Raw genomic sequence first — 13085 nt, 5'->3', positions numbered from 1 at the left:
GAAAAAAACGTCAAAACATATTTTTGTTCGTGCATAACAGACAGATTTTGTCCGATGAAGAGAGGTGAAAAATCGAAAATTCACTGCTGTCAATTTCATTTTCCCTGTTTTCCTCCGGCTGGAAAATCTCCGGAAAATCCGTGTACTTAGTAACTTTCCGTGTTCATGTGAGAATATCCAACGGCTCGGTGAAACATGGGTGATGGTCATGGGCAGCCCACGGCTAAGAAGGAAAATTCCCAGATTCAACCACCGCAGCAGAAACGAAAATACAAAGTGATAATAATCGGTGCTGGGATGGCTGGGCTCTCGTCGGCAAATCATCTGGTTAAGAACGGGTGCACGGATTTCACGATCCTGGAAGCGCGAAGCCGGGTGGGAGGGAGAATTGTCGGAATCGAAATGGGATCCCAAAAGGTAATCAGCAGTTGGAGTTGATGGGAATTCTGGCCCTATGCATGCTATGGTTGAGGGGGGTAATGGATTGTTATGACGAGACAATTTTGCAGTTTTTGAAGCTTATGTAAGGACGTTTAAGGCATGCAGCTAATATTGATTGTCAGGTTGTTTGGTTTCAGTTGCTTATTTTTTCTCACGTACGCAATAGATAAGATTAATGACAAAGTATGCTGCATTTTGAGTGAATCACATATAACAAAGATTAATGATCTCGATTCGAAGATACTAAATAATGTCCTTGATTCAAATATTGTGCAACAATCCGTAACCTATTTGCATTTTAACAACCGTTTGTACATTTTTAGGTTGAACTCGGAGCGAACTGGATTCATGGAGTGCTCGGCAATCCCATGTTCGAACTCGCCATGCAGCACGGTCTAATCAGTATCATAAACATACCGAAGCCTCATAAAGTGGTTGCCGCTACCGAAGATGGAAGACAAGTGCCCTTTCAGATTCTGCAGGAAATATACGAGGCGTACATTTGTTTCCTGCGGCGGTGTGAAGAGTACTTCCTGTGTCAGTACCTCCCACCGCCGGACATTCATAGCGTCGGAGAGCACATCAATTTGGAGGCCGAATTGTACTTGAACAACATCGACGATCAGAAGGAGAAACATCTGAAAAAGTTGATATTCGAGTGCTTGTTGAAACGGGAAACATGCATCACCGGCTGTCACAACATGGACGAGATTGATTTACTAGAGTTAGGAAGCTACACGGAACTACAGGGGGGCAATATTGTGTTGCCCTCCGGGTATAGCTCCATTTTGAAACCGTTGTGCGATACGTTACCAAAAGAAAATATCGTGCTCTCATGTCCAGTGCAAACCATTCATTGGAAACGAAAAGGCCGGAATCACTCTGGCAATAATAACACAGATACAATCCCCGAGGAGGATGAAGATGACATCGACTCAGATGATTCGGACAAAACCGTAACGGATGTACCGATCAATAGCAACCCTAGCACTAGTGATCCAATAGAAGATAGCTTAAAGCACTGCACGTCGAACGTTCAAATTGTTTGCAAAAATGGCGCTATTTACGAAGCGGATCATGTAATCTGCAGTATTCCACTCGGCGTGCTGAAAGAGCATGGTCGAACCATGTTCTCACCTAGTCTGCCACAATTCAAACTAGAATCGATAGATTCACTGCTATACGGAACCGTGGACAAAATATTCCTAGAGTACGATCGACCCTTTCTGAATACTAAAATTAGTGAAATCATGTTCCTTTGGGAGAACGTCGACGCTGGATCCGACGGTGATCAAGAAGAGTACATGAAATCCAATTGGTTCAAGAAGATTTATTCTTTCTCCAAAGTATCGGACACACTTCTTCTGGGCTGGATATCCGGCCAAGAAGCCGAGTATATGGAAAGTCTCTCGCATGAGTTAGTCGCCGAAAAGTGCACCGAAATCCTGCGAAGGTTCCTCAAAGATCCATTCATTCCAAAACCAAAGCGATGTGTGTGCACAAGCTGGAGCAAACAGCCATATAGTCGCGGTTCCTACACGGCAATAGCTGTCGGCGCATGCCAGGACGATATCGACAATATTGCACAGCCTCTCTATGCTAGTCCCCATCAGTCAAAGGTTTGTATTATGCGTAAATCATAAAAAAGACTACTCAGGCAATAACTATTTTCATTCCTCGACAGCCATCGGTGCTATTTGCCGGCGAGCATACGCACTCCAACTTTTACTCCACGGTGCATGGTGCGTATCTGAGTGGTCGAACGGCTGCTCAAATCCTGCTGACGCCTGATTCACCCCAGGAGATTGTAATGGAATCGGACAGCAGTGATCTCAGCTCGTGGATTCAAGGCATTGCGCTGGAATAGTGAACTCGCGCTTTCCTCGATGCCTTTTGTGGTTTTAGCATTTGTTTCTTCGTCCCCGTTTATCAACACTTTTCTTTCCCGCATTGCATTATGTGGCGGCATTTCGACTGTATTCAGTTTCAATTTGTGTTCAATTTTCGTTGTTATACATCACGTGTTTCGCTCGTTTCGAGTACAAAGATCGGAACATCGGTTGTTATTATTTCCCACGATCTACGATATCAAAACACGTTACTTTGTGTTTCCTTTTTATCGATAGGAATGACAAATACAGCTAGACTGAAGTTATAGATTTAAATACAACAAATTATAAGCGAATGGTTACTATGCATAACATTATTTGATATTTGATAGCTCACATGGCTTCACCAAATCAATTCTGATTCTGAATTCGTGCTTGAGATTTCATTCATCCTAACCAAAAACTCTTTACGTTATCAAACATTTCCGCTACTTTAATCCTCTGTAATTGCATATACGACCCCGTTTATAGACACAATTTTGTATTAACTTATTACCCAATTGTTTTGTTTTATCTAGTCCTCTCATTTAGTGGCATCAACCCAAATGTGTAGTGAGTGTATGTTATGGAACGGAACTGTTGGAAGTTTAGTTATTTATTTTTACCACTTCATCTATGCAAAGTGCAAAGTTAGAGATGGTTTTGTGTAGAGGTTACAAATAGAAGCTTAAAATCAACAACTACTTAAACAAAAGTAAGATCTAGGACCGCTTAAATTGCCCATATCTACACAGACGCAAGCCAATACTAATACCGGCGATTCTTTGGAAAGGACAAAGAGACAGCGATCCGATCAATAGTTGAAATCGTGGCGCAATGTTCGCTAGTTCATCATAATGATTTCTAATTGTAGTTTAGAGGATTTCAGACAACGCATAATGTGATTACAAGACTTGTCAGGATCGGCAGAGATTGGAGGAAGCAGCGACAACTGAAAGACGATAGTATTTTGCTAAAGATAATAAATTGAAAAACATTTAAATCAAACTTGGAAATATCACTTCTCTTCTTCACTGGCGATTGACCCGACTTCTCGTTGTATAGGTTTACCCAAAAAAGCTCTTATCACCAAGGATCCGGAATTAGCAACGCCTTTAGTAATCAGTTCTGCAATGTTTTGATACCAGTTTTTTTTTCTCAAAGTTTTCTTTCAGTGGAAAAAATTACATCACAATTACTTTTGCACTAGTAATGGATTTTGTACACTCTCATAGCAAATTCGTGTAAAAATTGCAACTCCATTGAAATTGGCTAATTCTATCGTGTCCTCAAACGTTTTCGTTAACGGAAAACTACAATCGACGGTTGTAGAAATTCAAGGCTCTCGGAAGCTGATGTTGCCAAAAAAAATGTAATTCCGATCTAATTACTGTTCAGAGAATCCATCGGCGTGAATATTATTGTTCTTTACTTGCGTAAACAAAATCTAGCATGAAAAACACACGTTCAAAAGTTGTACAGCAAGGTTTTGACAAATATCAAGAATGCTCATTCATGGACGACGAAAAGGACAAGAAAAAAACAACAAAACAAGTCAACAAAAGACAACAAGCAAGTTCAAGTTCGTTTTCGTTGACAAATTTTCTAGGAAGTTCCTAATCGGCAAGAAATTTGCAATTGCGAACGCAAACGCATCTCCGGTGAATGCTCACCCAGCTGAGATCAAAACTCCCATATTTACTCCTGACCAGGAGCAGGAGTTTGTCCTTCACCTGCTTGATCTTGAGAACCTTTTTTATAAGCAAGTAAAACAACTTAGAACGCCCTTCCAATAGAGAAAAAATACTAGCTGCTACTTCTATACCGAAATCCGAACCAGTCGTTCCGCGAACCTACACCCAGTGTTGGCAGAAAACATATCATAGCACATTTTCAGTTATTTTTAAACTCATTTAAGGTGAAGGTGGAAGCTAGCCACAAATGACTGCCACAATGGCGCTCATTTCTTTCATCACCCTACCTCACCCCCGGCCCGAAAATCAATAATTTTGCGAAACAGTGTGAAGAAAATGATCGTTTTCGCTCACTTCCCATCAAGTAATATCAACCAAACTCTAATCGATTACTTACAAGATATTAAATTTTCATCTCCTGTCGCACTGTATAGTGAAAAACGTCGGAAAACTCGAGCTAGTGCTCTGAAAGTTAAATTTTCATTTTTCGATCTTTGGTAATGGTTTTGTTTGGATTGGTGAAAGCATCGTTATTTTTTCGACACTGATGCCAGACAACATCATCGAAACAGCTATAAAAACCACTCAATAAAATGTTATTCCTGAGTCATAGCATTTCATGTCATGCATAATGTGATTACACAATAGAATCAATAGAATAAAATTGTGTTGATATCAATACAATTATTATTTTTAAGTTTAATGGGTCTATAATGTAAGTTTTAGAAACTTTAACATTGGGTAAAAAAAATGTATTGCAGAGCTCGGAACACTGCCACGGCAGCCTATGCTTTCAAAAACAGTAAACGGAAAAGTATTACATTCAATCAAAATGCCTCGGCCAACGAAGAGAAGGGTTAAGGCTCTCCAACGTGAATATGTGAAAACAATACGATCAACGAAGGAAAATATTAAGGATTTATCAACATCGAGTTACTATGCGAAAGAACTTGTTAATATCAAGAGTCCCAATTCGCATGTGTAATAAAATTGCTCATGTTACGCTCGCGTATAATCAGAATTTTACTTCATATGCAAATGCACCTTCTATGTATATTTATATTTGCAATTTTTCATCGGAACATATGGTTCATACATTTTACTTTAGTATTGAATTGTTTTTTTTTTTTTAATATATTCAAAGACTCGTGTCAACGAAGCGCCACACAGCCTGATAAGTGAATTGATCTATTTACGTGTGCTTTGCTCTTCTCTCACAAACACTATTAACCAATTTTTACACGTGGGTTTACCTATACTACTACAATGGCTAGCTTCCACCTTCACCTTAATGTTATAAATCAAAATGTCAAAAAATTTACCAAAATTGAATTTGGTTGTACATCAGCATCAAGAGCTATGGGGTTCAATAATCCAACCGTGAAAAACTTTTGTTTGCAGTCGAAACACATAAAGTAAAGGGTGTGTCACATCAAATTGCATCACGGAAAAAACGCTGTAGAAATTCGCCCTGTAGACCGATCGTTTTGAAAATTTTAGACAGTAAAATAAAAACTATTAATCAACTTTTGGCATTTTCTTTTTATTCATACTTCGAGCCCAAGTCCGTATGCTCGCACCTTCCTCTTTACCCCGTCCATAAGGTTCTGTACAACGTCAGGTTGTAGTTTTTTTTTGAACAGAAATCCATTTTCTCTTGAAGTCCGCCTCCGATTTGACAACTTTTGGGTTCTTCCGGAGGGCCTGCTTCATAATCGCCCAATATTTCTCTATTGGGCGAAGCTCCGGCGCGTTGGGCGGGTTAATTTCCTTTGGCACGAAGGTGACCCCGTTGGCTTCGTACCACTCCAACACGTCCTTTGAGTAGTGGCACGAAGCGAGATCCGGCCAGAAGATGGTCGGACCCTCGTGCTGCTTCAATAGTGGTAGTAAGCGCTTCTGTAGGCACTCCTTAAGGTAAACCTGCCCGTTTACCGTGCCGGTCATCACGAAGGGGGCGCAAGAGCAGATCGCTTACCACACCATGTACTTTTTGGCAAACTTGGATAGTTTCTGCTTGCGAATCTCCTCCGGAACGCTGAATTTGTCCTCTGCGGAGAAGAACAACAGGCCCGGCAGCTGACGAAAGTCCGCTTTGACGTAGGTTTCGTCGTCCATTACCAGGCAATGCGGCTTCGTCAGCATTTCGGTGTACAGCTTCCGGGCTCGCGTCTTCCCCACCATGTTTTGCCTTTCGTCGCGGTTAGGAGCCTACTTAACCTTGTATGTACGCAGGCCCTCCCGTTGCTTGGTCTGCTGGACGAATGAACTTGACAAATTCAGCTTATTGGCGACATCCCGGACCGAACTTCTCGGATCACGTCTAAACTGCTTAACTACGCGCTTGTGATCTTTTTCACTGACGGAGCATCCATTTTTGCCGTTCTTCACCTTCCGGTCGATGGTTAGGTTCTCGAAGTGTCGTTTTAGTACTCTGCTGACCGTGGATTGGACGATTCCCAGCATCTTACCGATGTCCCGATGTGACAACTCCGGATTCTCGAAATGAGTGCACAGGATTAATTCACGGCGCTCTTTTTCGTTCGACGACATTTTTCCAAATTTACGAAAAATTGACAGTGAAGCATGGCCAACGTGATCTATACACTCTTATCTGATTATAAGCGAAAGCTGAAGATATAATTCCTAAAAATTAAATTTCTACAGCGTTTTTTCCGTGATGCAATTTGATGTGACACACCCTTTATTCTCTTTGGTGATGTTTGCACTTCAAACAAAAATGCGAATATAAATTTCAATATTTTTAGAATAAATCACTTAATAATAATCAATGAACATTCACTTATAATCGCTCAGAGACACAACATAAAAAAGAGACAGAAAAATCAAATCAAAACAGAGGCATATTAACACGAGTCGATACGATGCCCAGAATGTATGATTCTGTATAAATTACTAAAAGTTCATCCGTGGTCTTTGAATATAAACGATTCCAAGGAGATAATTTATCAAGTGTTGGCCAAAAGTTCCAGCATCAAAGGGACTAAAAAGATGAAAGCCTTTGATTTTACACCATCTTACATCGAAAAATGATTGAGTTACACTAAAACTTACATGATGGAAGGCATATATAAATCTCCATTTCTAAAATCTTGTAATCGTCTTCAAAATTTTAACAAGTCAAGGATAGGAATATTCCTACTTTTAACTTCTTAATACAAAAAAAATGTCAACCGCGATGAACCTGATAAATTCAATGGATACTAGCGTGATTCACGGAAGGATTAACAATATTTTCCACTCAGAACTTTGGGGGCGAATCATGTATGCTATGGGCAGGATTTTATGCAGCTGGAAAGTTTTCTCATATTTCAAAATGTATGGCAACGGCTACATTCGGGTTCTTGGGTGTTCTAGGTGGCTCTATTTTAACTTTTGTCGTCGTCTATCGTCGGAAACAATTTATGTTACGGCACGACGAAGCCGCTCTTCATACAAGTAAGAAAAGAGAAGGAAAACGGAAAAGATTTGATAAACTGGCCAGATCATTCCTTGGACTTGAACTCAGTGAAAAAACTTTTTCGAATCTACATCGAAGAATTTACGCCGAGGATAAGCAATATGCTGTCGTATATGAACCCATGACTGCGATTTAGGAGGCAAGGGAAAATATTAGGAAGGCTTTTCTACAAAATTTGGTAAACAGTATGCCCAACCAATATTTTCGAGTAAGTTTTCAGGTTTTTTATCAATGTTCAAGTAATCATAAAGAGGCAGGGATTATCGGAATCTGAAAATTGATGATTTGCTACAGGCTACCTTTGTTATACAAATGTTATTCCATTTGGCAAATATATTCTGACATGAAAACAATTAAATCTATCATGTTAGTGACACAAAAATTCATGCCAGTAGTTGAAAATTATACACCGAATCATACATCGAGCATGATTCTGTATAGGGGAAGAGGTGATAAAATGAACACCCTAAAAAATATGCCCTTTTACTGCGTCCACAAATGTTTTCACATGGTACGAAAAAAATGTCTTCAAATGTCTTCACCATCATATCGGAGGAAACTAGAATTCATAACTTACTTTTGAACAAAGTTTGATAGCATGTTCAATGTTTATTCTAATTGGTATTGTTATATAGCGCATTTCATTAAACTTACCTTGAGGCTTCGAAGTTTATTCCAATAAATGTGTTGAAAGAATATATTGCGCAACTGCGAACTAAATTTCATGAGTTTAGAAATGATAACTGGCCTGATAAACCATTGATTGAGTGAATAGAGCTCCAGTTCTTCCACAAAAACGGAACTGTGATAACTCAAATTGTTTATTTCAGCTTTGAAGTTTTAGCTGTAACTCAAACCAGATCCGTAAAACTAATTACTGAAACCGTATGTAACCGGAAAACCTTCAATTTGTGAAGTGGACGTTTGGATGATCTAGGTTTATCTATTGTATAGCATAGGTTCAAAATAATAGATTTTGATAGATTGACATAGACTGACGATATTTTCGGCCAATAGTCCGAATTCCATGGAAATAATATCTCTCAAAAACCTATCTACGCTATCATACAGAAATATCTTCACATATTTCATAATATCTTCAAAATACCTTCACAAATGTCTTCACAGTAATTCAAATGTCTTCAAAATAAGGACATGTCTTCAAACCTGGCATCTTTGGTCCACATACTGCTACAAACCCCGTTTTTCAAAGAATATTCTAGCTGTAATAAGTGTTATTCAAGATATCGAACGATTTTTACTATAAAAATGAAAATGGTACTTTTTCATTAAAAGAAAAAAAAGCTGTCAAATCGAACATATATTTAGTTTGCAGTTAAAATGATCACACGGTGGTGGTAAAATGAACAATTACACATATCATGCTAAATGGGATAGATTTATGCGTCGTTTCTTATCTAAATTTGTTTAAATCATTATTAAAATAGTAGGTACATGTATGAAACAAGCTGGGCTTATTCACATAGAGTCGTAATTGAAATTTTCTAATACGTACAAAAACGTAGTAAGAAACACAACGTTTCGCAAAAAGAGGTTGGGTTTTGGTTGGGGTGGTATATTTTTTCTAGGGTCAAAGCCACAAAAGGAACCCCTATCAAGAGCAACGTGTATTAGGCTTCCTGTTTTGGAAAACACAACATTGTAAATCTTTATTCAATGATGGCTCATTTTGCCCCCAAACAACAAAGTAATTTCGAATGCGAATTAATCCCCGAAATCAAACAAAATATCTGTTTACCTCTTCTAGAATATGTAAATAGTCGTTCAAATTGATGATTTGTCGAAGATATCAGGTTGGATAAAATAAATATCAAGAGAAATTCCTTAAATACGATGCGCGCAAAATTACATCCGAATGGCTACCGCGAGAGAAATTTATGTTTTATTTATTATTTTGAACATTTGACAGTGTGTCTTAAATAGCTTCATATGTTCTAAGAATTGGAGAAACAAGAAGCATCAATAGGTTTTCAGTTAAATTATCTAAATTTAAGCACCGGTTCATTATACCACTCCTGTTCGTTTTCACCGCATTTCCCCTACACCTAATGGCTTCGATGTCATGAGGAGAGCATTTGGAATGAAGTTTTAAGTGCGCTGTACACACAATAACGTATTTCATGCGAAAATACTTGATGCTACGTTTCTTTACGCTGACATTGCTTTCGGAACTACACTAGATCTCTAGATACAACTCTCGTCGTTCATACCAATTTTTCGCAATCTTCAATTCACCAGAGAATTTGAAAATATATCAAATGTGAGAACAAAACAAAACAAAATGCTTCCCATCTGCCACTCGAATGCGTTGCTATGACTCCCAGCCGTAAACAAACGGAGTAGACATCGCTACCCTGCGAAACGGGGACTGCATTCGACCGTAAAATTATTTAAACAACATGCCGCGTGCTTTACTGCAGCCGTTGTTATGGGGTACGACCAGCCGATGTTCTCGTTTTACATTTTGCGTCATTATTGTCCTGTCCTGTGAAGACGACGTTCAAACCAAATTTAGATATTGGAAGAATACGGTGCTGCTTACGAGTGCGTATTGTCGGAAGAATAATTTATTGTGGAAGATCATGGATAAAGACGTGGCGGATGCATTCAGGGAACTGTACGAGGAAATCGACAGACTGTATTATCTACCCGCGAGTGATATCAATATGAGTGAATTTTATAACGAGTCGAATCCAAAAACTACCGAAACGCAAAACCTCGATGACATTGATGAATTGATTGAGTATTCCAAAAGATTTATCCTAAAAACCAGGAATGAGATTAATATAGTTGAAACTAAACAGCTCCAGGAGCACGGTGTTCAGTGTGTGAGAGATAACAAAATGATAAACAAAAAATTGAATACACCCCCGAAATGGATGAACGATCAAAGAGGGGCGGCAGAAATCGGTCAAACAACAGCCATTCGAATAATCAGGCGAGTCCCAAAAGAGCAAACCGTTAAAACCCAGCGCGATGTTGCAGTCAGTGTGAAGCTCCAAAAGGAAGACACCCAGTTGAATAATGAAAGACTACTAAGTCATCCTAAAAAAGTTAGAAATATTGGAACCAATGTAAATTTTATTAAACGAAAAACAGTGAAACCACAAAACAACGTCGCTGCAGTGTCCACTTCATCCGCAACCAAACAGATCGATCGAAAAATAGCGAAGATACGAAACAATTTCACCCGAGAGGGGTCATTGAATGTATCAACCACTCCACCTGTTATCAAAAAACCAGTGGCCTCGCAATCAGCCGGAAAAATTTACCGCTTCTATTCATCCAAATTAGGCCCCGCTCAATTGTGGGAGCAGCAGCATCCTGACCTAGCTTACGAGATTTCCCCAAATAGCATTTTTCCGAGAAGAACGAAGAAAGGTGATCAAAGAACAAAGTTAATTGAAGAAACTAACAAAGCTGAAAAGGAAGAGACGAAAATTGTTCATTTTACTGACGAAACAAAAAATGAACCCGATAATCTCGATAATGAAAGTAAAACATTCGAAGATCAGCCTGAAATGAATGATCCGGTAGAGAAATCCTTAACAGTGGCACCGGAACCGATCAAAACATCAATTATTTCTAAACATATAATTCCCCCAATTTCTATTCGAGGTGATTGGAAGGCCAATTTACAAGTGCAAGAAACCTGTAGAATCAATATACTAGACGACAAGAAGATCAACGCTGAAACTGAAACTACTTCAAATAACTTGCAATACCTTGAAATTAGGTATGGCATAACTTCTAACGAAATTCAATCAACATCACCAGACCTTGGAAAAGTAGAAAATATTCAGACTGTCAATGAAGAAACCACAAAGTCCTCCGTGCCGAATGAAATAACCGTTGCGTCAAAAACCGGGGAGAAGCACGACCAAACTTTCAGCATCCCCGGCGCAAACAAATATCTGTTGCCATTTTTGAATCCTCCTAAGATGAATATTTCGCCCCAACAATCACTGCTCGTTCACTTAACTGATAGTGATTCAAATTCTGACGAAAGCTTGGAAAATATGATCTTCAAATCCGATTCCAGTGAAACCTCCAGCTCTGTCGACGATGTCAAAATGAAGTTCGATTATGGAACTTCCGAAAAAAAGACTCCAATTAAGTTACATGCAAACGAATCTTCTCGCATAATAGAAAATCTATCCTCCATACCGCTCCTAACAAGTCCTACCAATTTCGTACAACCACAAAGTTCTCCACCTCATTCAAGGTCAGTGCAACTACAAGTTCCTTCACCTTCATACCGATTGCAAAGTCCACCGAGAGATCCATCACCGATTTTCGCTGCCACGGATGTAACCGAATCGAGCATCATAGGATCGTCCAAATTTCTGGATAATCTACGGATCTGGAAGGCTGCCATTGACGTACAATCAGCGAATATGAAGATGGAGAATGAACTGACACAAAATATGGACGTTTTGAAGCAGAACATGGAGGTAATTGCAGGGGAAACCAAAACTATCACTAAAATCACGCGTGACTGTGAGACGAATCTGAAGCAGATAGAAACACTCAAAGAACGGTACATGGGAAAACGGTTCAACATATCTCCCACTGGATCCTCCCGACATCATCTCGACCAGTTCACCCAAATTTCAGAACCGAGTCAGCAGGATTGTTCATGCTTTGGTTGTAAGCCGATGGTAGATTCGATTGATTTTGGTCCAGCTGTGGATCCAAATTACAACCACAAAAGCTTTCAACGAACGGTACTCCAACAAAGTCCCAAATATTTGAAAACAATTTCCAAGATCTGTGAGGAAGGACTGAACAGAACGTATAAGAAAAAAACATCAACGCCAAGGCACGTAGCGGAGGAAGCCGCTCGAAAATTTCTAGATTCGTATAACCGCAGCTCAGGCAGAATCAGCTCCATTGGATTCATCGCATCGGATGCGCCAACTTCTAGGTCACATTCTCCAGGGTCGGTACGATCATATCATACGAATAGCTCTGCCGGGTCCTATTCTGAGAGTGATATGAGCCGGAACTCCAACTGGAGTGGGAGGAATCGTCTTTCAGAGGATAACTCATCGGGATCCGAGTCTAAAGTGAGCTCGGAAATGGGCGTTTTACTCCCCAGAAGTATTTCTCTAAGTAGCAGCAGCAGTTGTCCGGAGAATTTCTTGACAGCAAATTCGATCAGAATGACGAGTCATTCAACCGACGAAGGTGAAGTTTTGAGCCAAGGTGAAATAAAGTAGTAAGAATAAAGTTTTTTTTTTGGTTCGGCATAAAATTTGTTTCAGAATTGTGGGTTCCCGAAATGCCCTTATTCAAAAATGAAAGCGTGTTTAATGAAACCTTTTGAACCAACATATCATCTAGAACAATAAAATTCCACAGGAACAATAATCCATTTGTGTCTGCATCATAAAGTTACTACAAGGGCTGAAAAGTCTCGAGATTTTTCAACAGATAGCGCCACTAAAGAATGAACAAATGTCATTTGTCACTAGCTTATGTGTGAAGTTTCATGACATTTCGTTCACAAACTACAGTTGCTTAAGTGTCACTACCTGAGCATTCATATACGAAATGGAAAAAAAGGACTGTCGAAAT

General features: G+C 39.4%; 1 protein-coding gene across 1 annotated transcript; it reads left to right on the top strand.

The window, feature by feature from the left end:
• LOC129775707 (peroxisomal N(1)-acetyl-spermine/spermidine oxidase) lies at positions 1-3317 on the top strand. The gene is made up of 3 exons (XM_055780734.1): positions 1-417; positions 765-2060; positions 2126-3317. The coding sequence occupies exons 1-3, from the start codon at positions 196-198 to the stop codon at positions 2306-2308; spliced, it is 1701 nt and encodes a 566-aa protein (XP_055636709.1). The 5' UTR covers positions 1-195; the 3' UTR covers positions 2309-3317.
• The last annotated feature ends 9768 nt before the right edge of the window (positions 3318-13085 follow it).

The sequence above is a fragment of the Toxorhynchites rutilus genome, chromosome 3 (genome assembly GCF_029784135.1).
Source record: "Toxorhynchites rutilus septentrionalis strain SRP chromosome 3, ASM2978413v1, whole genome shotgun sequence".
Lineage (NCBI taxonomy): Eukaryota > Metazoa > Arthropoda > Insecta > Diptera > Culicidae > Toxorhynchites > Toxorhynchites rutilus.
Note: the sequence above shows the minus strand (reverse complement) of the source record. Positions and strands in the feature narration are given on the sequence as shown.

Coding starts and splice junctions, on each gene's coding strand:
- LOC129775707 (XM_055780734.1), top strand. CDS start 196: ATGGGTGATGGTCATGGGCAGCCCACGGCTAAGAAGGAAAATTCCCAG. Junction 418..764: donor TCGAAATGGGATCCCAAAAG/GTAATCAGCAGT, acceptor GTACATTTTTAG/GTTGAACTCGGAGCGAACTG. Junction 2,061..2,125: donor CTAGTCCCCATCAGTCAAAG/GTTTGTATTATG, acceptor ATTCCTCGACAG/CCATCGGTGCTATTTGCCGG.